Source organism: Pinus tabuliformis, chromosome 6, assembly GCF_031772625.1.
Source record: "Pinus tabuliformis cultivar Carrire ecotype Pingquan chromosome 6, CPIR1, whole genome shotgun sequence".
Lineage (NCBI taxonomy): Eukaryota > Viridiplantae > Streptophyta > Pinopsida > Pinales > Pinaceae > Pinus > Pinus tabuliformis.
The window spans coordinates 1,400,834,293-1,400,861,916 of record NC_142292.1 but is presented as its reverse complement, the minus strand read 5'-3'; the positions used below and the strand labels follow the sequence as shown (position 1 = coordinate 1,400,861,916).

Below are 27,624 nucleotides of genomic sequence, written 5' to 3'. Positions count from 1 at the left end.
TCCTCCTAACCCACTTTTCCTAAGTTAAGTATGCCAAAATGCCAAAATTTTGCAAAATTGTATTTACTTAGCAAAACTTGCTAGGTGGGAACATTACATACTCATCCCTTCAAGATCATTCCTTTGACAAAAGTTATTTTGATAATGACCATATGCTTGGCAATGGAAGCATTTAACATTTGTCATCTCTCTTCTATCTCTTCTATCTTGAGAGAGAAGAGAACGTCTTCTTTGTGGAGCAGGTTCCCCTCTTGCAGCAGATATTGGAGCAAGTCTTGAATTAGGTCTTCTACCTGAACCTCTTTGAAATCTTGCAAAGTTTCTTGTCCCCTTGTTATTCTTTGAGTGGGCTGCACAGGCTTGAGAATCTTCACCTGGATTTGAAATCTTGCCTCAGGATAGGAGCCTTAATTCTTATTGAGTGCAAGTAGCCCATAGCTTATCAAAAGGAGCATTTTCTCTTCCACTAATGCTTGCTGCAAAAGGATCCCAAGATTCAAGCAAACCACCCATTGCCACAACTATTAATTCTTGATCGTGTACATCTTCTTCAGTAGCCTTGAGTTGTTCTCTGATTTGAGATATTCTTACAAAGTATGATGCCACAATATCATTCTTTGTCATCTTGATGTCACGAACTTGACCCATTAAAATTATAGATTGATTGATGTTGTTGATGGTGTATAATCCATTGCGAGCATCATACATCTCCCTGGAAGATTTGAGCTCAACAATATAAGGAATCAGATGATCCCAAATAAATTTCATAATGATGCTTATAGCCAAGATGTCATCTTCTTTAAACTTGTCTTTTCTTGCTTAAATAGTTGGTCCAATAACTTTTCCTGTAACAATATCCAAAACCTCATTTCTTGCAAGGATAAGAATGATCCTAGTCTTCCATAACCTATAATTTGTAGTTCCTTCAAGCTTGTTCTCAGTCTTCATGAAGGAATTCATTAGAAAAGATCAATGTTCCTCAATGCTCTCCCAATGCTCTTCAAGGTGTTCTTCAAGATGATCTCAATGCTCATTCCCTTCACCAAAGCTCTGAAACCTTGTTGATTTTCAAGTGCATTTCAAATTGATAACTACTTTCAATGATACAATTAGTCTTCTTATAGTATTCCAATCAATAAACAATTATACATGAAAAATTTCAACCATTCACTTTCTTCAATAGAGCGATAAAGATCAAAGTAAACATTAAAACAAGGGACAAGAGACACCAATATTTAGGCTAGCAGCCAGGGAAAACCCACAAGGGGAAAACCCAACAAGTATTTCCTTATGAGAGAATTCAGTTCATCAAGTGTACATCAAAATATTCCAAACAAGATTCCAAATTCTGACCTCAATATTTCCAAGTCATACCAGTCAACAGAGAGAAAATAGTCAACTCTAATTAAAGTCCAAGTCTGCAACAGAGGGGCTGAATTTCGGCCTGAGGTAGCTGAACAGGAGGGTTGAAATTCGGTCAAAGTATCAGTCAACGAACCAAACAAAAATCTTAGTCAAATCTCAAGGTTGACCTGCGGTCAATGAGCCCGCAACAGAGATACAAATGCAGTCAAACCAGTGAACGTACCTCAAAAGATTTCAGCCTCCACAAACAGTCAAAGCTTCAATCAAACAAAAGCAATAGATCCCAAGTCGGTGCTAGTCAAACAAAAGATAAGAAGGTTGGTCAATGTAGAACTGAACTGCTCCTTTTCTCTTTCCCATGTGTGGATAAGACTTCTTGTTTCAGATCAATGTGATGGTTAAGATGAGATGCCAAAGTGAGGTCAACAACCTTGTATTTATACAAGTGCTACGAGGTGGGTGTCACTAAATGAGGTCAACATGTGCATTTTGGGCTGACATGGTCAACATGAAAAATACGAATTTTCTCCTTCATTTTGCCAATGAAAATATCGAACATAGCTACCACTTTCACAAAAGTTGAATTGTACCTTAGTTATTTCCACCAACTCCTAGAACTTAACTTGTTCGCATTAATTAGTTAAGCCTTAGTTATTTTAAGGTCTACCCCCTTGGCTTCAACTACGAGTAAGCCTAGATGGAGGAGTTGAGAATTGAGTGACAGCCTCAACTTGAAACTTGTCGTCACACCAAGTGGAGTTAGATATTTTCTCCATGATAATCCCAGGTGTTGATTAAGGCAACAACATTGCCTAGTGATAAGAAGGAGAGCTAAAAATGCACTTACAAGCAATGATGCAAAACTCAAACTTGACAAAAGCTCTAGAAAATATAGTAAAAACTCACCAAAACTCATAAATATAGTAAAAACTCACCAAAACTCATAAATAGGTGACCTAAAAATCCTCAAAAGCTTGTGAGAAATCGAATAGTTTTGCAGCTATACTTACAAGACTATCATAGAATATAGACAACTTCAACACTATGGAAGAAATCAAGGCCCAAAAATACAATAAGCTTAACATATCATGGCAAGGAAAAAAATTATAGCTAAAGTAAGGACCGACTCTCATCAACGAAGATGTGAAACAAAGAGGTCGGAACAACCCAAGGAAGCATGATAAAAAAACATGTTGGATGAGCAAGAATGGAGAGATGGAAACTACTCAACATTTCTTATTGCATGAGTCATATAACCACATTAGGAAGAGGTCAAATTTCTAAATTAGTAATTAGGAGATAGGATTCCAAGAGGACCAACTGCAAGATACAATGAAGAAAGCTACAAGAATGGTGCGTGTAAGGAAAAGGCTTTTGTTACAGTGAGCTAAATGATTCTCAACATGGAGAGAAGGTTGAGTCCAAATGAGTAGTCCAAAAATCATTGTACCATACTTTGGTCCTAGCCTTCATCTTGTTCTTCTCTTTTCTCTCTTCAATTTGACAAAATTGTTGCACTGAATATTGCCACCATTAGTTTTCCAACGTTGAATTGGCATTAGCTACCTTGCATCTTAATGAGCAAATGGCATTAGCTAATTTTGGTTTGTTTTATGGCCCCTTTTCAGGCAATAGCTTTTTAGTCCACTATAATCTAATCTTGATTACAAGATTGGGGTTGTAATCTAATTGGGGTTAATAGAATAGGGTTTTCAATGTTGCAGAATACCTAAACATTCTATTATGTATACTCATGTTTAACACCATGAATAAGATAGAGGTGCAGCTCTATGGTTTGTTGGCTTTCCCGGTTAAGATTTCCAAGGTAAATCTCTATGTATTATGTGTATTCTTGTTGTTCTTTCAGTTATGCAGTTGAAGGTCAACTTAGATAAAACTGAGGTTCTAATCTTCAAAACATTAAAGAAATCTATTGCATACCTACACTTCTACTACCATGGGACAAATATTAAGATCATTGAATCTTACACCTATTTGCGGGTACAGTTCATAGGACCTAGATTTGGTATGTGGTAGGCACTCCAACCTCAGCTCAGTAAAGGTTACATCTCCCTAGCCCTCATCGAGCGATAATGCTTCCAAGACTAGTTCCAAGACATCATGTCTAAGCTCCACCTCATGGAGACCATTATCAGACCTATGGCTCTAAGATTTGGGGACCTAGTTTACCACAATCAGATTAGACCACAATGGAGGACATCCAAACCCTACTTCTCCAATGTATCATCCGCTACAAACTCACAATTCCACAACCCATTATCTATGTAGAGTTTGGGGACCGATTTCACCTTGACGTCATTTTCTGCTTGGTCTCCTTCCTCCTTAGAGTCAGGGCTTACAGAGACTCTAATATTGGGGGAGAGAGATGCCACTATCTTGCACATTGTTCTTCGGAGGCTATCGCCAAATACCCCTTCAGGTTGTTCTCGTGGATAGTTTGCGGAGGCATCTCATCTCCTTCAATCGATGACCATCTCCCCAAAGTGCCTTCCTCCATTTACTTTCCCCCTTAACAAACCAACACATCTATTATTGCCTCAGCAGATACAAAATCAGGCCAATAGAGAGGATATCTACATATTATGCATTCAGGTCACTTAGACAATCCCCTCAGTGAGCCTTGGTTCAAAATTGTTCTTCTACCTAGAGTTCTTTCTGGAGCTACATGATGGCCTCATCATTTGCCCCCATATACTCACAAGCATTCGATGCACTCACTTAAGATCCCACTAGGGCAATTTCTAGTTGGGTCCCATCAACTTCGGGTGAAGACAGATCACCATATAGCACGATCAGATAAGGTTTGCCAATTATGCACCTCATTTTTTGGTGCCCCATATACTATGAGATCATAGGAAGATATCGTTTTCCTATAAAGAGAATCGTACGGATCCCTCTCTACCTTCTTCGGGTATCCTAACCAAAGATACCTAGCCCTTTTTATCAGGGAGATATTTAGACAGGGAATTCAAATCCTACATACCCCGCCTTACTTGAGAACAATCTGAACGATCACATCATACTTTCAGGGTGATCTGATTGATCGGAGCGACAAGAAGTGAGCTATGTCCCAAGGTATTTCAATTAGTAGAACAATGAGACCTCGTGTCTCCCCTCATCCCCCAGCCCTTTTGGAGGCCAAACGGTACCCTCAAGACGATTGCGAAGCTGTCGAATAGGACATCATTTCACTCACACCCAAAGCATCAAACAGTTTAGTAAGAGTTTAGCAGGTCTTACGGATGTACATGGATGAAGCTCTCGATCTAATCACGCTCTATCTTGAGCCAAATTTGATTCATCCTACTAAGGATAGTGAAAGTGCAAACGAAACCTAAGATAACTTCGGGAAACTCATTGCATAATCAATATTACTAAATTCAATATATTTGCGATCGAATTTTCAAACATCAAGATGGGTGACTTTGACAATGTTGATGTATGTATGGCAATATTCAAGTATTTGAAGGCTATTATCATCACTTTTGATGACATGGCTAAATTAGATACAAACTAGGTAAATAAGTTTTCTACAATATTCAAGTCTTTTTCCATTAATTTCTACAACCTTCCTTCATTTGTAAAGGGATACAAAACTCAATTGCTAGAGGATGTCTTTTCTAATCTAATCCAACATAAAGTAAATTTGAGGAATATGGAAGAATTACCTCCTTGAGACCAAGCTCATCCTAAGGCTCGTCAAGTAGTCAACAACTTGTAGGCATGAGTTTGAAGGGGAGAACTCAAAATCCTCTATGAGGAATAAAATTATGCAAATACTCTCATGAGGGACATGCCCTGAAGAATTCCTCCTCTGTCTTCAAAAAAAGTGAACATCTTTCAAGAAAAACAATTGGCAATGATTATCACATCGAATAAAATGCTAGATCTCCTCGCAATGCACATTTGCTTGTGCATTTTGCATATTTTCCTTCCTCCTCTACGTAGGAATAAATTGTCGATTTTGGAGCTTCTAGGAATATGACCAAACGCCAACACCTTCTCTCTAATTATAGACTAGAACAAAATTGCGGGAAGTAACTTTTGGTGATAACTCAACCCTGCCAATCTCAAGTCATAGCAATGTCATTATCGATAGTTCCAAATTTGGAAATGTTCTCCATATTCTTGTGTTATGACCAAATCCACATTCAATATACCACATCAAACACACCAATATAAGGGTGGACAATTGGCCAAATATATGGGTCATGAAGGATATGAATAATGACTTGTCTATTTATATCATGATGAATCTATTCATATGTATAAAGCGATGAAGCCCATGGGATTATCTCTACTAATCATCACCAATGTTGATGGGCATTTGGCTAATTCCATGCCAACAGGTGACTACTTCAAATTCCCCAATAGAGGTGCAATAGCCTACATCAATGGGTTTACTAGGGATGCCATCCATGAATGTGAAGAAGCATCCCTTGGATTTCCTTAAGAGGCTTTCCTTCGAAAAAATGTATAAATTATGGAAGGCTCTTCCATCCTCAACTCATAATTGTTAGCTTTTGGGGTTACTCGGAAAGTGTTCAGAGCATGTCTGGGGTACTCTAGGATCCATGGTATATCTTCAACCCCCAGTTACTCTGCAATAGATTCACACAAGGCAAACAGCCCGTAATGGATTTTCATGATAAAGTAGGAGGAGGAGGAGTAAGCTCTTGAAGAGTATCAGAATAAATGAATAACCTCTCTCCATTATGAGAAATTCATTCCATGCATGACATTGTTTGCTTATTCCCTTTTCTCATTCATAAAGCCAATTTTGATGTAATAAATTGAATGAGATGAGACATAGACCATCAATCCAAATTTTACTTGCTTGACAGAGCTTTTCATAGGAACAATTGGATATTGTGTTTTCCTGCACTATTCTCCTAAGAGTACATGTACCCAAGTTGGAGCTAGTTGTTACCCCTCATTATGGCATGAATTCTCATCAATTCTCATCATATGACAAGATTTTCATGGTTAACTTGTAGAGATGATGATGGGCTTGAGATGCATCTTCGTTGGGCATGTTGATGGTTCTAGATATCTCTCTTTTACTCTATCATGATGGTGCATGGGATGCTACATGTTGAATAAGTCATTTATATGGTGATTTGCCTTGATACTTGGATCTATTTCAGTAGTTGCACTCGATGCTTAGATGGATGGGTGGGGTGTACTGTTTTTTTTGCTAAAGTTGGTGCATGACCTTTTCATGCAATCACTTCACTAATTATTAATTGGATAGGTCACTTAGCCTAAAGAATATGGAGAATATGAATTGATGTATAAGTGGTCCATGTCATAGAGTCATGTTAAATTTTGTTGTTGAGAGCTAGCATCTACTATGAACCTTGGATAGCCCATGTGTTGAGGCATCCCACTCATGCTTTCTATTAAAGTGATTTCCTTGGTTCTATCTATGGACACTTTGAATGTTGTTGGTGTTGCTGTGAATAGCATCAAAAGATCTTCTACAATTGCTTGGTGTCTTAGCATGTGGAAGACGTTATTTGACTCTTCTAGTGATTTATGACTTCTTTCCTAAGTTTAACTTAGGAAAAGTACAATAATTAAAGTAAATTCATTATTGTGGACTATTGTGTTATTTTCTAAGGATAAATAATTTAATTATTTAAGTGACTTGGAAATAACCCCCAACTGTTGATCTCCAAGATGTTTCTAGAGAGGAGATTGGTGTTAGAGATTTGGACTCAATGAAGATTATAATAGGATCACAATGCAAGTGGCTCAGTGACCAATGTGTAGAGGAGGAAAAGTGCAAGAGGTTTTGATCGAATCCAAGATGGTTGAGTTGGAGGAGATTGCAGGGCCAAATTGCCAAAAGAAGATCGAGTTTGTCTGGAGGGGGTTAATTTGTTGTAGTGTTGGGCCTTTTCCAGTGTGCATTATTGGCAAGGCGCAGATAGAGTTGCTCGAAGGCTCAGAGTCGATTGTTGGAGGCGGATTTATTCAGAGCCATTTCATCTGCAGGCAGATTTCCTTGAGGCCGATTTACTTGGTTCGAATTCCTTCTAAGGCAAGTCGAGTTGTAGGTTCCAAATTGTATTTTTCCTTGTATCTCGGTGAGTCGAAAAACCTAGATTTTCAAGATAATGAAATGACGGAGAATTGTTTGTGGGTTAATTAATTTTTGCAATGTGTAATTGATCTCTCTAGTTTATTTCCACTACATATTTCAATTCTAGAAGTTAAAGATACTAGTGATTTTATTTTTCGGTGATTCAGTTATTATTTAGGTAAATAAGCAATAAATTGGGAATAAATTAAATTGCCATGAGAAAAAAAATATGGCTAGTATTAGAAATTTAAGGGTTAGAGCTTAATTACATAGTCAATTAACTACTCTGGGGAGGTTGTTACATCTTCGAGGTATTTTTGGTAAATTAGTTCAGGAGATTGTTAGACTCTTGGCTAGTTTAAGAAGTTGTTGTAACTAACTCCTATTTTATTCATTAATTGGCATGGTTCTTTTAACTAGTTAGAGATAATATGTTTTTTGTTTTCCTAGAATATTTTATTGAAGTTGAGATCTCAACAAACTTCTTGTTACTTTTAGTAACCAAGTTGTTGAAGGTCTTAATTTCATCATATTCCTTGCAGAGAAAAATCGATCTAGGAAAATAATAATATTTTATTCTATAAGGGTTAGAGCTCAAATCTATTTAAGGGTCTGCTCAATTCATTTATAACTTGGATTGGAATAGCTAGCTCCGAAATTTGGAGGATAAGGTGTTTCATGTATCTAATTGTTGGTTTTGTTTATGTCATTTTGTATATTGTGGATATATGATCTAGGGCACCATCTTGGAGGCTGTATTTTGCAGGGTATAAATGACAGGCAAATGGCGCAATAAGAGGAGCACCACGCTATATTGGAGGAGCATGTAGTGGTGAGGTAATACCATAATACTATCAATATAGGGACTTTAAGCTAAAGGTACTAGTTTGTGGTAACAAGTCATAATGCATTGAATTGTAAAATACAATGTGCAGAGGTACTCAAAGCCATGATTTTCAAAAGAGAAAAAGGAAAATCATCATATGACCATGGATTCAGCTGATGAATATTTTGGAGACTCTACAAACAAAGAGGAAAATCATTAGTTTTGATCAACAGCTTAGCAACTTAATATCCAGATAATTTGCACTCAGTAAGTATTCCCAGTTAATTGATTGATTAGGGGAATTCAATCATATTCCACCCTCATGAAAGATTGCCTAAACATCAGAACCTCACATTGTGGTCATCAAGCAATGCCACCAACAGCTATGCAGGTCTTCTGTTTTTAACAATTTTCTAGTGAAGCCAATTCCTATCTGGGCCAAAACCTAGAAAAGCAAGTTCATGTAAATTGCATCTTAAACAAATTACGCTAATAAGAGGCGGTTGTGACAATCACTTTCACTTCTAGCCAATAATGCTCAATAGAGAAATGAGTGCAAATTATTATTACCGAATCATAAAAGAGTAATGCAATTCTTTAAAAGACAATGTTTAACATAATTCAATTTTTAAAATGTGGATTGTTTCATTTCTTGCTGTAATTGTACTTTATTTTTTGCTATTTACAAAAGCATATAAACATATTGTGTAATCATTAGTATCTATTGATGAACAGTCAATTCAATACTAACAGAATTCCTATATAATATACCAAGCAAATAAACAGTACTCTGCACCTGATGACTGAAGACCAACAAAATTTATCTATAATTGGGGTTACCGCCTTGGCTAGTGGAGAAAAAGTATGGTGCTGGAACAGTATATGGTGTTGAAATATATAACTAGGCTCAGTCTTCATAATATTTTATGTACTCACAATTTTATGTATTTGATGTAAAAGAGAAAGAAAATGTATTATTATTATTTTATTAGCATGGGTTTCATGCTCTAGGTCAATTTATTTTTAGGTCAAAGAACCCATTGTGTGCTTCTAGGTTTTGTCATAGAGTCAAGGAGTCAAAACAGTCATTGTTATATGTAATATACCCCATTGGGCATCTTGTATCAAGTCAAAAGAATTTATTTTGAGTCAAATTGTGTCAAAAGTCCCTCCAAGACCAAGTCGGCCTGCAAGGCTGAAGTTTGCCTCATTAAGGACAATTCGCACTCCTAGCAAGCCTATATATAAGAAGCATTCGGCCTCATTTGGAGAACACCATCAAGCTAGTTCGATCACTAAAAAAGATCAATCAAAAAGGACAAGAAAGAGACCTAAAGGGACAAGTGAATGAAAGAACTCAAGAAAAGAGAACCGAAATCAAAAGTCTGAATTTTGTGACACATTTCCTCACATGTGCGAAAACTAGGGCATCATTTTGTTGCAGCAAGATCCAAATTGCAGTCATCTAAAGGAGTCGAAGTTTGGTGTCAAAAGGATCTAGTTTGGAAGCCGAATTCCTAAGGAGAAAGAAGCATCCTAAGCGAAGGAAGAAGAAGACCTCTTTTACCATATTTTCACCCACACATGCAAATTAGGGTTTCTGCATTAAGGCCGAAATCTGCAGTCAGAAGTTGCAGGTCCAAACTTGAGATCAAAAGTAAAGTTGCAGCAGTTTGACTTGGGTTGACTTTGTGAGAGATAATTTCATCAAAAGGAAGGTTGACTTGGTCTTGGAGGGGTCTTGGTCTAGGGTCTAAGGGTCTTGGAATTCGTCATTTGAAGTTTCTATAAGAAGAGAATAATTACTTGTGGGTTTTCCTCTTTAGGACAGGTTTTGTCCCTGGCTAGCAGCCTCCATCTTGAGTCTATTTTTTTTATTGATCTTCATGTTTTGGTAACTGTCTGATGATAAGAACACCATAATAATCAAGAGAAAAGAAAGCAAATTCTAAATACTACCAATTGAAGTAAAGAACATCACAAGCAGTTATCAAGTTACGAGAAATCACACCTATTCTAGGTTCCCTAGATTTGTCAACATATGGAAGCCGGATAGCCCACTGGAGACTCATATTACAAAATCCTAACATGGAACAACAGTGAAAAATGCAATTCGCATGATCCAGAATGCTGCGTATTATTTGGGAGAAATAATGAGAAAGATGACCACCTATTTGTTCATTACCCTAATACAAAATCTGTGTGGTCTGAAGCTTTTCAAGTAGTAGTTGGTCTAAATATAAGTGAAAAATGGAACAAAGACTCCTTAGTAGATTGCTTCTTGAGTTTGTCTGAAGACAAGTCAGTGAATAGTATTAAGGATTTATCTTCAAAGAAGCTGGAAACCTTCCTCAATAAAAACCCAAACAGACATCAGAGAAGCTCACAAAGGGGTTACTTTAATGAGGCTAGCCAAAGAACCCCAGGTATCTGTAGTCCCCCACGCCCTTGGCCTTCAGACTCAGGAGACCTTGACATCATTGGCCCCATCATCTAATCTCTCTCTCTCTCTCAACAGGTTCTTGTGTTGAGTTGTCCACCTTTCAAGTCTTGGACAAACTCACTCACTGTCACCGTACCTTCACCACAGTTTTATACATATGTTATGATGTTATACCTATGTAGGGTTCTTTCTTTGTATTATTTTCAGTGTCTTTTAAGACTTGTGTTGCCATTCTCAATTGTATTAATAGTAGTTGTACTCTTCCATCATATTGACCCACTTTTGTGGTCAATTGCCAGACATCAATAAAATGATCTTATCAAATCTCATAATTATTTCCACTGGAAATCAAGTTTTCACGATCATTTCAATAACAGAGCCAAATTCTATGCTCTTTGGAAGCTTTTAAGACATGCAGTAGACAGAGGATTGCAAAAGTTCCAATACTTGGGAGATTCTAAAATGATCATAGGTTAGGCAAATGGTAACTGTAGAGTCCCAAATATAGCCTCATCTCCTAATATGAGCAGAGTCACAGAGGCAAGAAGTCAGTTTAAAGAACTTTCTTTCACCCATATCTACAGAGAATGAAATTCCAAGTTTCATAAGCTGTCAAAATATGCCGCTTCATTGCTATAAGACGCACATTAAGCAGGAATTTGAAGACAATGTGCAGATGAACCAACAAAGCCCATCTTTTAATTATTTCTGATATTGACAGTCAGACTAAGGACACAGATCATCATTTTTCCGATGTTTAAAGAATCTCTAAAGATTGTTTGTAACAAAAAAATGATCTTATTGAGCTCTAAGAGTTACCCTGCCTGTTCTTTTTTGCTTAATGAGAGCAGAAGTCTCTAATTATGTCCGTCATGACTGTGAGGAGAGGCTTATGGCTACCTCATTTTGGCTGTAGCTTTTTGTCTTTAAGTCTATCTATATTCTGATTTCCTCTCAGAAATATTGAATATAATTTTTGTATGCTTTGTAAAAATATAAAAAAAAAAATGGACAACCCACAAGACTTGTCTATAATTGAGTTTGCCACCTTGGCTCAAAATAAGGAATAACAGAAAGTAGTACCTTGCAACCGAAAAGAAGACAGCACCACGTCCACAATCACATGCCCTGCGATAGTTATCCAGAGCTAAGGTTGTCTCTACAACATCTTGTGTTTCAATAAAAACTAATTTATGCTGCATTATGTCCTGCATCAAGAAATACATGTCACAATTGAAACAAATCTCTTACAAGGATATATATTATGTCAGGCTAGGGTAAATATTTTCCTCAACAATGTAAAATTTCAGGCAAGAAACAAACAATAACATTACAGAGAAATAAATTATTCACTGCTTTCTATTTTACTAAGCTTGACACAGTAAAACTTAAATAAGGTCTATCTACAGAAAATGCATGGAAAGTGATGTCTCTGAAATACCAAACTTAGAATGTTGGTGGCAGATGTGGGTTGTTCATAACCCCGGAGGTACATCTATTTATATCTATGCTTGGAGTCTTGGTCATTCTTCTAACAATTAGGCTGCAGCCTATGCACTTCTAACTTCTAAGAGGCTTGAATCTTGCCAAAAAACATCACATTACAAGCTTGACACCATTGTAGGGAATGCCAACATAGTCATCACGCACAGACTTGGGCACAAATCCTCTAGATTGAAAGATTCTCAATTAGCATCAGTGATTGATAGAATCAGATATGGCAAAGACTCAATCACAAATGTGATATTTTACCACATCTTGAGAAAAAACAAATTGGTTGCAGATCATCATGCCAATCCAGCTACAAGGAAAACGGTGGTGACAATTGTCACTAAAAGCAAGCACAAATCCTCTAGATTGAAAGATTCTCAATTAGCATCAGTGATTGATAGAATCAGACATGTCAAAGACTCAATGATTCAATCACAAATGTGATATTTTACTACATCTTGAGAAAAAACAAATTGGCTGCAGATCATCATGCCAATCCAGCTACAAGGAAAACGGTGGTGACAATTGTCACTAAAAGCAAGGAGTACCAAGAACCCAGCCCTTGATGATTAATGAGTAGCCTACATAACATCCATTCAAGTAGCCACATGGCCCGTCACATGACCCACAAGACACACAGTATGTGTGAGAAGAGATCCCTCCTTTCATATCACATGAATGAAACCCCTCTGTCACAGGTTAATGAATAACCTGTTTCAGTTTGGCATAAGCACGGTGAGATTATGGCAGTCTATCTGGCTTTCCCTGGGTATTGGCACTAGATTTCTTGGCTTGGTTGGGTCTATGTTTGACTAACTACATGGTGACTAGTGCTTTTTAGTCTCATTTCTTCAAGGCATCTTGTTAAATTTCTAATACCAGCAAGATTTATTTTCACACGGCAAATTAATTTATCCCCAGTAGTTTATTTATTTACCCACATAAACACTGATTTGCCAAAAAATAAAATCATTGATATTCTTAACTTCTAGAATTAAGAATATGAAGCAGAAATAAACCAGAGAGATCAATCACACAATGAAAAATTAATTAACCCACAATCAATTCTCCATCATTTCATTAGCCGGAAAATCTGGGTTTTTTTACCCATAGAGATACAAGGAAAAATACAATCTGGAACCTGCAACTCGACTCCCTCGGAATGAATTCCGCCTAGGTAAACTGGCCTCACAAAAATCTTCCTCCAAATGAAATCGACCACTAGCAACTCAATCTGCGCCCTCCAGCGACTAGATCTGCGAACTGCAAAAACCCCAGCACTCTATCAACCCGGGCTCCTCCAAATAAATACAAGCTCTAACCAGCAACTTCAGTAACAAAGCCCTGCAATCTCCTCCTACTCGGCTTCCTTGGATTCACACGAACCCAATCGCACTTCTTCCCTACACATTGGTCCACTTAGCCACTCGCACTGCAAACAAAATTGATTTCTCTGAATGATGACGCTATCACACAACTTGTGCTCTTTGTCTTGTGTCTTCACCTCCTTGCTAGGCTCCCTTTATAATCTTCATGAGTCCAAATCCCTAACCCCATCTGCCTTCGAGAACCATCTTGGAGATCAATGATTGAAATTATTTCCAAGTCACTTAAATAATTAAATTATTTAACCCTAGAAAATAACTCAATAGTCCACAATAATTAGTTTACTTTAATTATTGTACTTTTCCTAAGTTAGACTTCAGAAAGAAGAGATAAATCACTAGAAGAGGCAAATAATGCCTTCCACATGCTAAGATGCCAAACCAATGTATAAAGACCTTTCAAAGATACTCACATCAACACTCCCTCCTAGCAATGAAGAGATTCTCCACTACCCCCAACTTAACTCAATACTTTACAAACTTTCCCTTCACTAGAGGCTTAGTGAGAACATCTGCCACTTGATCCTCTATAGAAATGTATTGCAATCTCACAACACCCCACTCGACTCTATCTTTGATGAAGAGATATCAGATCTCGATATGCTTGGACCAATCATTAAACACAGGATTTTCAGAGAGCTTAATGCAACTCTGATTATCAGAGTGGATCATCATTGGTCCCATCTACAGATCAAATAAACCCGCAAGCATCTTGCGAAGCCGAACTGCCTCACAACTCGCCATACTCACTACCATGTATTTTGCCTCTATTGAAGTGAGTGCCACTAACTATTGCTTCCAAATTCCTGTTGAACCATGAGATCATGGTTGATCCCAACCTGAAGCAACATCTAGATGTCGACTTTCTGTCTAGCACACTCCCTGCCCAATCAGAATCTATGTACCCCTGTAGCTCCACTCCTCCAACTCTAACATATCTCAGTCCAAAGTCTATTGTGCCTCGCATGTATCTCAACACATGCTTTGCTACCACCCAATGAACCTATCTCAGCTCCACCATGAACTAGCTAAGTGTGTTCACAAAAAAACATATATCTGGCCTAGTGTTGACCAAATACATCAAGGAACCTATCATTTGCCTATACAATGTGTGATCCACTAATTCACCTTCAGAAGCACTCAACTTCTTCATATTAGTGATAATAGGTGTAAACATAAGCCTGTAATCCTCCATCCTGAATCTCCTCAAGATATCCACAGCATGCGTGCCCTACCCAAGGAAAATCTTTTCTAGTTGTTGCCACAACTCCAATCCCAAAAAATAGTGCAAGTCGATGTCCTCCATATTGAATTTTGAAACAAGATCCTCTTTGCACATTGAGCTTCTTTGATCTTGTCAAAAAAGAGATCATCCATATATAATACCAAGACGAGCAGTTCACCCTCAACAAGTACAACATATGAGTCGGGATTTGCCTCACTCTTGGTGAAGCCCAAACCAAGAAGATATCCATCGATCCTAGCATACCATGCACGTGGTTTAGCCCATAAAGGGCCTTCTTTAAACTGCATACATGGGAATCTCTCCCAGGCACCTCAAATCCTTGAGGTTGCTTAATATACATCTCCTCCTCAATCACCCCATTGAGGAAAGCGGTCTTCACATCCATCTGATGTATCCTCCACGCCATCTCTAAAAAGAAATGGACATAACTGCTCTAATAGGTGCATATCTAGCGACGGGTGCGAATGTCTCCTTATATTCTACTCCCTCCTTCTAGGAAAACACTCTTGCCACGAACCTCACTTTATACTTCTCGATACTAACATCAGTGGCATCATGCATGTTTGATGTAGTAGATCCATCGAGAAGTGACCACAGAGTTTCCCTCTGGTCTTGGCCCTATATCCCAAACATCAACGCTCATGATAGAGGTATACACCTCTATCATGGCATCTCTCCAGACATGCTCGCCTATAGCCTCCTCAAAAGTGGAAGGCTCAGACTCGCTAACACTACACAACAATGCCAAATAATTGGAATATTTAGTCGGTGGTATGCTCTACCTAAAGGTGCTACTAGGGTCCTCCACATGCTCCTCAGCATCTCTCAATGTTTGCTCACCCCATTTCGGCCTCCTCTTAGTAGAGCTCGAAGGAATATCCAGCACATCCAATGAATCCACTGGTTGTATCCTTGTTGGTGCTGCTAGTACCTGCTCAGCCTTAGGAGCTTCTCGCTCCCGCTCCTCTACCACTGCTGACTCCCTCACATGAGATCTTCTAAGCGTCATGTCCTCATCAAATCTGACATCTTGGCTCAATATCACTTTTCACTATCCTAGAATGTAGATTCCATATGCCTTTCAGACCTCACTGTAACCAACAAACACGCCCCTCTTAGATAAGGGCTCCAGCTTAGTCCTTCTCTGTAGGCACATGATCATGAATTGGGCTACAGAATACACGCAAATGACTCACATCCAGTATCACCCCTATAAACAGCTCCTCGGGAAACATGTCCTACAACACCCTGTGAGGACTCTTGTTTTGCACATACACAGTTATCTTGCAGTCCTCCGCCCACAAGAACATAGGGAACTCCTGATCATAGATCATTGCACTCGTTGCCTCCATGATGGTCCTATTTTTCCTCTCGGCAACCCCATTCTGCTAAGGGTTGTAAGGTATTGTGAGCTCCTTGATTCCAGCTTCCCTGCAAAAATCCAGGAACTCATGGGAGGTATACTCACCCCCATTATCTAAACTTTACACCTTAATATTCCTCTTTGTCTAGTTCTCCACCAGAGCCTTGAAATCCTGAAACCGATTGAAGATCATCCTTGGTCTTCAGGAAGCAGATCCAAGTCTTCCTATAATAATCATCTATCAATGTCGCAAAATATAAGGACCCTATGATCGATGTCACAGACATAGGGCCACAAATATTAGAATGCACCAAGTTTAACATGCCCTTTGACCTGGTCTCACTATGAGGATACACAACGTTGGCCTGCTTGCCAAGCGCAAACCCTTTGACCTAGTCTCACTATGAGGATACACAACCTTGGCCTGCTTTCCAAGCACAAACCCTTTGACCTGGTCTCATTGTCAGGATACACAACTTTGGCCTGCTTGCCAAGCGCAAACCCTTTGACCTGGTCTCACTGTGAGGATACACAACCTTTGCCTACTTGCCAAGCGCAAACCCTTTGCACAATCCATCCCGCTCCCCCTGGATCTATAGAAAAATAGTAACCATCCTCTGCACCATCAGAAGAGCTCTGTAGTGTAGGTGCCCCATCCTCCTATGTCAAATCTCACCATGGTTGTCAGTCGCATGTATGAGAGCCTTCACTGGTTGCCCTCGCAACAGATAGAGATCCATCTCCCTCTTACCGATCACTTACGTCTTGCTAAAATCGGTCCCCTTCGGCCCAACGGCCACTCCACCTCCCATAAAGTTGATCTCCAGTCCTCTGTCTTCCATGGACGAAATTAAAAAGAAGATTCTTCTCCAACCCCGATACATATAACACCTTGTTCACCTCCATGATGCCCCCTGAGTCCATCTACAACTCAATACTCCCAATGCCCTATACTTGGCCTTGTCACCAAGTTCCACATTTACATCTTTGGGCACCCTAGTCATGCAGGTGAAGAGATCTCGAGATCTAATCATATGATGAGATGCTCCATTGTCCACCAACCAAATAACTCTCGTCACAGTTTCAAAAAGGCAAGATACTAGGGCAAAGTTTTTCTCGAACTTCTCCACCATCTCCTCCATCCATGCAGAAACTGCTATAGCAATCTTTCCCTCGCCCTTCTTTGTGTTAGCACACTAACTGGAAAAATGCCCGAACTTATGACAAGCAAAACATTTAACTTTTCTCAAGTCCTTTTCCTTCTTGTTCTATAAAGATGCTCCTCCACACTAGTTCCTCTTGGCCTTCGCTATGCCCTTTTTCACTTGTGCACCAAGAGCAACTTCTTTCTCCTCACCGCCCTTTCGTTGTCCTCTAGTCAAGGAATTTTCCCAAATATCCTTCTGAGTGAAGTCATCCCATAACAAGCTCCAATCCCATCCACAAAAACATCCCACTGCTTCGCACACCCCTTCAAAGCAACTTTGACCAGCTCTGGATCGTGCATAGTTTCCCCAACAGATGCAAGTTCATCACTAACCTGTTGGACCCTCACGAGATAAGATGCCACATTCTCAAATCTGTTCATTTAAATATTGTTCAAAGTCTCTTTCAACACCATTTTCCTGTTCTTGTTTGTACTCTAATAAAGATTGGCAAAGCCAACCACATTTGTCTTCCAGTATCCTTCCCTAATGTGTGGCGTTATATGATCCCTCACAACATCCAAAATTATGCAGCTCACTTTCAAATCCATTCAAATCTAAAGCAACCTGCACATCTTTGCTCATTGAATCGCAGACACCATTCGACTTTAGAATCCAATTAATTCACTCCTTCCAAGGGGCTAAATTTGATACCCCATCCAACCTGTCTCCATATGTCAAATTGAACAATGATGTCATCTCCACAAATCAACTGTGGCCAAGAAAACCCAGCTGCAAAATTAAGAAATAATTTTGTTGTTGCAAAAAGGAAAACTTGTTGCTGTAAACCCTTGTGAACTCAGATCTCTCTTTCAAAGTCTTCTAGACTGATCTGATACCATGTTAAATTTATAATACTAAATAGATTTATTTTCACATGGCAAATTAATTTATCCCCAACAGTTATTTATTTACCCGTATAAACACTGATTTGCCAAAAAAATAAAATTATTGATATTCTTAACTTCTCAAATTAAGAATATGCGACACAAATAAACCAGAGAGATCAATCACAGTGCAAAATTAAATAACCAACAATCAATTCTCCACTTCATTATCTGGAAAATCTGGGGTTTTCGACCCACAAAGATACAAGGAAAAATATAATTTGTAACTTGCAACTTGATTCCCTCAAATGAATTCAACCTAGGTAAATCGGCCTCAAGGAATTCTCCACACAGTGAACACACATCAGGTTTCCAGCAGCCGATACAATGACATACCTTACATAGACCAAGCAAACCCGATGTCAGCTCATTGTGTGTCTCCATCATCGTTAACTATGAATAATTCATATACTAAGTTGACCCTTGCTCAAGGTTGCATTTTGTTTGATGCAAATGTAATAATGAATTTTTAAATGCATATTCACGCGCTTCCTCACGCTCAGACTCACCGTTTGGTCCTCTGCCAGGAGTAAACCTCACAGATCGTGCAACTGCCAACAGCTTCCGGTTCAATGGCTTAACCATTCATCCCCATGGTAATTCCAGAGGAGCTGCTTCTGGCTTCACTCCATTACACTGCTATAGCGAAAAATTCTGATCCAAATGTGATTCCAAAACCCAATGAAAGTCAAGATATTACACTCAAACTGGAGGATATATAGTCAAGAGCTCTTCGTTACCACTATACATCATTGATCTGTCGAAATATGTGTGGAATGAAAACCCTCATTCTCAACTTCAACGATCAACCGATGCAATCAATCTGTAACTGTACAACCACACGGAGAGTCCATTCATTTCATGTTGAAGAAAAAGGTACCAAGGACGTGTTTCCTAGTGCATTTTCCTTTTTGCCTAGGAAAACACTTTATAACACCTTTTTAGCATGTGACTTTATGAGTTATATTAAAGTCATGTTATAAAGTTACTTTATGTGGTACTTTATGTATTATGTACTTTTAATATTGACGTCACTTTATAATTAAGTTGACTTTATGTGGAGAAAAAGTACATGGTACAAATTAAAGTTATAAACTGACTAGGAGTCATTAATGAGGGGGGGCACATGAAAAGGGGGTCAAGTGAGGGAACGATCACCATTGATCTAGAGGGATGAGATATAATCTCATCCCTTGATCAAAAGGGTAAGGGTTCACCTATCTAATGAGAGCTAAAAAGGGAGAAAAAGTTGAGAAGCTCTCTCATTCTACATGTGCATTTGTCGAAAAGAAGAGAAGAGCGAGTGAAGGAGACCAAGACTGTGATAGCCAAGTGCTGAAGGTGAAATCGAGTTACAGCAGTCAAGAGAAGCGTAAACAGGTTCGAATCTCAAGGCAGAAACGTAGCCCTTAGGTCGAGTTATCACAGGTAAGAGGCATGCTGGTTGTGATGCCTACAGCAGTCATCTCTAGCATTGAAAATCTCAGCGTACTTCTTGTGGGAGACCATCAGAAGAATAGCCCAAATTTTTTGGAGAAAATTTGGGTTGTCTGACACATATATCAAGGAGAAAGCCTGTCAGCTGAAACTCGATTTTCAGGGACATTTAATGCTGGTTGGGGGGGGGGGGGGTGTTTTTAGGACAGTCAGGGCAGAGAACATGAAAATTCAAGCTGGAATTTTCTGAAAGTTCTACGCTTTCCTTGTACAGAGTTCAAGGATTTGTGTTGAGTTCTAAATGAGAGATAAATATACCTGAGTTTGATAGCTGTGTAATTTTTTCCTGAGAAAAACATAATAAAATTCTCCTTAGTAATGGTTTCCCCCATTGTGGGGTTTTTCCAAGGTCACTATTGAGCAAAATAAGTGTGCTAAAATTCTGTGTGTACTTGTTTATCTATTTTTCTTATCAGCTGGAAAAATGAAAAGTGTAGAAGTAGCCTGAAGTATTTCAAAATAATTTGCAAATAGTTTTTATATCAGCATAACTTGTTTGGGGTTGTGGGCATTAAACTACATGCAAAACCATTGAAACTGGGTTGTGCTACAGATCTCAAAATTTCTACATTTCAGACTTCATTCGAACTTATGAAGCCTCTGCTAGCGTATTCCTCCAATCACAGAGCAATGAAGACCGATGATGAATAGAGATGCTATCTCGAATGTCAAGTGCTCCTCAGTTAGGAATTTAAATAGCTGTAATGAAAATGAATGAACTCAGACCACAGAGATCAACTCGTTGCACAAGAACAAGTCCACAAGTACTCTGCACCAGGGCCAACAGAACCACTATATTTATGCCAGATCAATAGAATATTGTGTGCACCAGATTAAACTAAATGAAGACATTCACCAAAAACACCAAGATCAATCAAAAAAATCATCACACATCAACTCACGGTATTGCGCAATTTAGACCCTTGCTATGCCACCGCACTTTTTCACATGCACACAGCCTCAGAAAAACAAACCACCTAACCACTACACAATAGCCAAAAAAAACCTTTCAATTTGACTCAGAAAATACCCTCAAGAAACTTCGGCCCTCTTCTGAAGATAAACGTACTATTTTGGCCTCAGTGTTTCAAGGTAAAAATAGATATTTCCTTGAATCAATTTGATGATGTTCTTGAGAAATACAAGTTCAATATATAGAGACGGGGGCTTCTAGAGGGGCCAACATGCCCCTAAGATCTTGAGGCCGACTTGACAAATTTGAATTTGAATTTTCAAACTTGACTATTGTGGAGCCAATTATTTAACCACCCCTTTTACGCTGACTTTGACAAATATAAAGACATTATTATAGGTCGTCCTGTATGTTGAGAAATCAATAGGGCAGAAAATTAGGGTTGATTTCTCTTACTTCATAATTGCTTGTGAATATATGTTGGCTTCTTATTACTTTTATTATGTTCTCTTCATCAAACCAGTGTTTTCAGATATGGCTGAGCCAACTCCAACTCAGCCGAGCCAGACCGAGCCAAGGCCTGGCCTAGTCAGCTCGGTGGATGACACGAAACGGCTGGCCGGTTTGTTACCGAGCTGGCCAAGCCGGTCACCGACTCGGTCAGCTCGGTAACAAACCGGCCGGCTCGGTCACCCACACACACACACGGCCAGCAAGGTCTTTTGGGGGGGAATTGACCCCCACAGCCAATTCTAATTTGCTTTAGGGTGATTTTGACGTCCATTTACCTCTCCCACCCTATAAAAGCTACCCAACCCCTCTCATTTTCTCACAGCGATCTCATTGCATTTGTGTGAGAATTTGTGAGGAGTTTGTGAAGAGTTGTGGAGTTTATTTTTGGATCAGCAGTGAGGAATCTTGGGCAAGCATTGGAGTAGCAGTGAGGAGTCTTGGGCAAACATTGGAGCAAAGCATATCTCATCTATCTTAGCATGCAGTTGTTGCACAGCCTGTTAGTGCCACCACTTCTACTACTACAGTTGTTGACTATGATTCAAAGTCTAAGACAGATGATGTTGGCTCCTCTAGCAGTAGCCAGTAGTACTGGTGACTAGTGATGCTTTGCAATTTACTTTTGTTGTAGAGGCCATTTCTAGCCTCCTTGGTTATGTGTTTTTGTTTTGATCTCTATATCATCATTCATGTATGTATTGGACAGTGCACTGGGCGCCATTTTGATATATGGATATATTCATGAGCCTACTTTGATCATATGTTGTCTTCTCTCTATATTCTAAAGCTTTGTATTTGGAAACATGAATGAAAATCATTAAAATTATGTTTTTATATATATATATATATATATATATATTTAATGCATTTTTTACCACCACCGAGCCATTTAAATCAAACCGGCCGAGTCAATACCGAGTCAGAGTCAGAGTCGGAGCCTACTTTGATCATATGTTGTCTTCTCTCTATATTCTAAAGCTTTGTATTTGGAAACATGAACAAAAATCTTTAAAATTATGTTTTTTTATTAAATATATATATATATATATATAATGCATTTTTTACCACCACCGAGTCATTGAAATCAAACCGGCTGAGTCAATACCGAGTCGGACTCAGAGTCGGAGCCAACCCTTAGTCGTTTCCGAACCGGAGTCAGAGTTCTAAAACATTGCATTAAACAATTACTAAAACATAAACCATGAAGATCACAAAAGATAATGAACACAAGATATAGGCTCCAAGCCAAGGCAAAACCCCACAACAGGGAAAACCCAACCAACTTCTCTTCTTATAGAATCAAATCAAAGTGAGAAACCCACCAAAAACCAAAACCAAGACCTTCCACAAGACTCAATTCAACCCTCCTTCAAGCCTTCCTCAACCCAGTCAAATCCAATCAAGTCAACGAAGGTCAAAGCTCTACAGATCATAATTTCAAACCTGAAACTTCGCAGAGTTGCCCCGACACCTTTGCAAAAACAAAATTTCGGCCCTGTAATTCGCAAAGTTACCCCAATAGTTTGCACATGTGAACAGAGAAAGACAAAAGTTCAATTTTTCATTCTAGACCTTTGGTCTCTCTCCTTTGACTTTTGCTCTTCCTCTTTGATTTTTCGCTTTTCTCCTTGCTCTTGCTTGCACAAAATTCGAAGAAGTCAATTGGTGACCAAATGGGGTCGAACAGCACTCTATATATACACATCTAGAAGATTGAATAGTCTCTTCCAAGGCCGACTTGGTCTTGTGGGTAACAAAATAACTATTTTGACTCAAATAAAATTATTTTTCCTTTTTCTTCCAAAAGTCCAAATGGGACTCGACTAAAGTACAATAGATTGACTGATGACAAATATTCTTTTGACTCAATAAACCCTAGAAGCATCAAGAACATGCTTGACTAATGAAATAATAATAATGATAATAATAGTAATTTATTTTTCTTCTTTTGCTTTTCACATCAAATATACAAAGACACAAGATCGAACCTAGTTACATTTTCCAACACTTTAAAGCCGATTGGGGCTAAAATAACCCTTATTTGGTGGCAAAATAAAATCCACACAAAATAATCTAAATTATTTCAACATTTGTCCAAACATCAACATGTCTTTCAATATTCAATTTTTGGGGATCCTTGACCACAGAATTGGAGCACAAACTTTGATCAGCCATATCTCCTCAACCCTTAGGAGTTTTGGGGCGTGCCACCTAATGTTGGAATCGGTTAGATCATTTTCGAACCTATATATTATTGCCCTTTAAATAAGAATTGCTACTATTAATGCTTGATAAGCAAAATATATCATTTCAAGAATGCTTTACCACTAATTTTAGGGCTAACATCCAGGTTATAACTGCTTTTTTATCCACATTCAGCAATCAAAAACTACTTGTTAACCTATCCTTCTTACTTCGAGTAGCAAGTAGCCTTTGTTGACATTATCTTTTATATGTTATTCCTTGGCTGTTGTATGGTTTTGCATGTTGTAAATATGCATATCATTAAAATCGTAACTTATAGAATCTCTTTCTAAAATTATTGGGGTTGGTGGAAAGTTTATTGTTGAATGGTGTTCTCATTGATGCCAATGTCGGTCTTTGAATGCTCTTAATATACATCAATGCATTACATTCATTGGAAGCTTCAATGGACAAGAGCCTTGGAAGAAAAAGAAGCTCATGCAATGTGGTCATTTTGCCCCACATTTGATGAGGAATTTGGATGAGAAGATTAGTAAATTTGCAGGCAAGACCATCATTAGATGATAGTGTTTGTCATGTCATTTCTAACAATAGGTGGCATGCCACATAAATCCTCACGGTTGACAAGATATGTCATCTTAAAGTTGAAGCCCAGAAGTTTTTGTCGAGGTACCCCAAATGAATTTGAATGGCAGCTATATGATTTGTCAAATCTTGGCAGTAAATTTCATAAAATTTAATTATGATTATATCTTTACTCTTGGTCCTTGACACCTCTAAAAAGGAGGTTTTTGTTATTTGAAAATGTTTTCAATAGGGTAACTACAAGCTGGCCTAATGAAAGGAGGTGTCGAAGAAATTTTATATAATTTATTAAGGGAAGTCGGCTCAGCCCTAGCCCTAGCTATGGGCTATAAAAGTTGGGCATGCTAGAGCATGTACTCAATCAAAAAATTTCTCTGAAATTATAAGTACAGATGAAATGAAGGCATCTTTGTTGTTTGTTACTCTATTTTGTTGTTCTGGCATAGCTCTTCAAAAGAGCAGTGGAACAATTTCAACATGTAGATTGAATGATCCCTGAGTTGTAGATCAACATTGATGAGAGCAATCAAGTCAAAATTTCTTTTTGGCACCAACTTAATGACTAGGCATGTATTCATTCTCTGATTCGATCTGAAGCAATTATGCAATGGCTCTTTAGTGATCGCAGAAATTTGATGCATGAACTCAAAAACTCAATTGCAATAATCGCTTTGTGATTTCCCGGCACGTAAAAATTCTCTCGTATTCGCATAAAGAACAGCGGCGAAACTTGAGATAATTTAAGAATGCAGGCACAGTAATAGATAAAATGTGTTTCCACAGAGGATCGTGACTATTCTCGATGGAACCCTAAGTTCAGTTCACGGGCAATTTGTTTTTGGTTTCAACTTTATGATCAACATTTCATTACTCAGTTGAGTTGAAAATGATACCGTATTCTAGTTTGAAGGCAATGGACCCATTCCAGTCTTGATCGCATCCATCAATGATTGGTTTCTCTTGAGAATCATTAGAACTTGATTGGCTCCTGAGATTCGCTTACCTTGACTAGCCAAAAGCTTATTCTCATGCGCAAAAAATCCAGATGCTCGACACAGAGTGAATTCTGTGCGATGCAAGAGTGACAATAAATTTGGTGGACGCACTTCACCTCGAATCGATTTGCCAAGTCTTCTTGGGCGTTTGAATCATGAAAAAAGATTTATTATTGAGTCAAATAAGGTATTTGTCACCTCCATACCAAGTCGGCCTCAAAACTGGGTAATTCGACCTCACTTGAAGTCTATCTATTGAAGTAGTTCGAATTCATTTGGAGCATTCTCATTCACTCAAGTTTGATAATCAAGGAGGAGGAAGAAAAAGTGCAAAATTCCAAGAAGACAAGGAGAAGAGCTAGAAAGATCAAGATCGAAGTTTTCAAGTCATCTCTCTCTCACACGTGTGGATTTTCTAGTCTACTACTGGAGGATCGAAGTGCAGTTGTCGGATCGAAGTCTAAACTATTGGATCAAAGTTGTTGCTGGCCTAACTAATGAGTCGAAGTTGTTGTTGGGCTAAATGCTGGGTCGAAGTTGTTGTTCGGCTAAATGTTGGGTTGAAATTGTTGTTGGGCTAACTGTTGGGTTGAAGATGTTGTTGGGCTAACTATTGGGTCGAAGTTCCTGGGCTAATTGCTGGGTCAAAGTTGTTGTTGGGCTACCTGTTGGGTCGAAGTTCTTGGGCTAATTGCTGATGCTACAAGATCATCATCTACAGAAAGAAGAAAAGGCTAACTTGGTGTGGAGGAAGTTTGTCAAGAGCATTGGATTATCTTAGGAAGTTATTAAGGAAGAGTTGTTGACTGGATTTTCCCCTAGATAGGGGTTTTTCCTTGGTTGTCCGTGTATATTTGGTGTTTGTGATCTTTGTGCTATTGTTCTGGTAATTGCTTGATGAACTGAAGATAAAAGAGGAACATAAGAAAAACATAAGAATATCTCAAGTAACTATCAACATAAAGAAAACCTTTTTGCCTTTCTGGTTTTCTAACAAAGTTTTTGCAGGAGTAGTGGAACAACAGAGAGTTTGGGGTAAGTAGTACCCACCATGCCTCCAAAAACCATGGACATTACATGGGCTCATTGTGATATGATTGATGGCAAAATAATTAGCAAATATTGCCAAAAATCTATTGAAGGAGGTGATATTTAAAAGTTCAAACAACACATGGCTGGGATAGGAGGCCATGAAAAGCCATGTAGAGCACCAAATGAAGTAATAGGGCATATTAGGGCAGAAAACCTTCATAGGTTTGAGACTCAAGTCACTCAACCAACTGAGAAGTTTGTGACTCAAGCAATTGACATGTTTGAAAGTCGAGACTCAAACAACTATTGAAAAATGTGTTACTAGATTCAATCTTCATAAATATGAAATGTACTTTTGATTCTTGTGTTTCTAAAATGAAAGAAAATTATTATTATTATTTTTGGAGCATGGGTTTCATGCTCAAAGTCTTTTATTTTATAGGTCAAGCACCCATTGAGTGCTTCTAGGGTTTGTACTAGGTCAAGAAGCCAAAAGAGTCATTGTCATAAGTTGAAGACCCCATCGGGCACATTGTAACTTGTAAAGAAAATTATTTTTGTCATTAAAAGTGTTAAAATACACTTCAAGACCAAGTCGGTCTAGAAGCTGGGAAGTCGACCTATTTTGAGAAACCACATCCACCTTTAGAAGCCTATATAAAGAAGGAAACTCGACCTCCTTGGAAAACATAGATCACTCACTCATTCAAGTGAAGAAGAAGAGCAAGAAGGCAGGGAAGAAGAGGATGAGGTAGACTTGTTTTTGGGCTATTTCTCTCTCACACGTGCAAAGGAAGGCTAGGGCTTCTACTGCTAGATTAGTGTTTTTCTTTTGTTGGTTCGATCTTCGAGAAAAAAGAGAAAGAAGGTCAACGAAGGTCACATTAGGTCATTCTCAAGCACCAGAAGAAGGAGAAATCCAAGCAAAGCTCTGAAGAAGCCTTGGAAGGTCAAAATAAGCTCACACGTGTAGCAGAAGTTGTTGTTGGGAGTGTCGAAAATTTCAGACCTGCAGTAGAGGCCAAATTCTAAAGCTGGGCATCGAAGTTGTGCTGCTGGAGGATATTTGACTAGAATTGACTTGGACAAAGAAAGCACATCACCCAAAAGGGTTGGACTTTGTCTTTGAGGGTATTGGTCTTGGTCTAGAGGTCTTGGAATTCACCAATTGAAGAATCTATAAGAAGAGAAGGGATTTGAGGGTTTTCCTCTCCAGTGGAGAGGTTTTGGCCTGGCTTGCAGCCTACATTCCGTGTTGTAGTCTACTATTGTTCTTCTTTTTTTGGTAGTTGTTTGATGAAACAAAAACATAATAATAAGCTATGTCACAGTGTTCGCCGAATTTGAACCTCAACAAATTCGAACTAAAGGCAAACCTAAAGATGAACCTGAAGCCAAATTTTTTAATTTAAACAAACAAACAAAAAAATTGGGGTTTAAGGTTAGATTCCAGGCGATTTTTGTTAGTGGTTTTAAGGTTTATGAGAAAAACCATGAGCAACACATGGTTTTCTCTTGTTCCGCTTCCCACCAATTAGTTTCCTGCAATGGCCACTGGTTTCGC

At 38.5% G+C, this 27,624-nt stretch overlaps 1 protein-coding gene across 1 annotated transcript in view; it reads right to left on the bottom strand.

Moving 5' to 3' along the window:
* Positions 1-27,624, bottom strand: part of UVH6 (RAD3-like DNA-binding helicase protein) — a 281,472-nt gene that overhangs the window by 84,559 nt on the left and 169,289 nt on the right. The window contains exon 6 of the mRNA XM_089426800.1: positions 11,827-11,951. Coding sequence (XP_089282926.1) covers positions 11,827-11,951 — 125 coding nt within the window. The remainder of the gene's footprint in view (positions 1-11,826; positions 11,952-27,624) is intronic.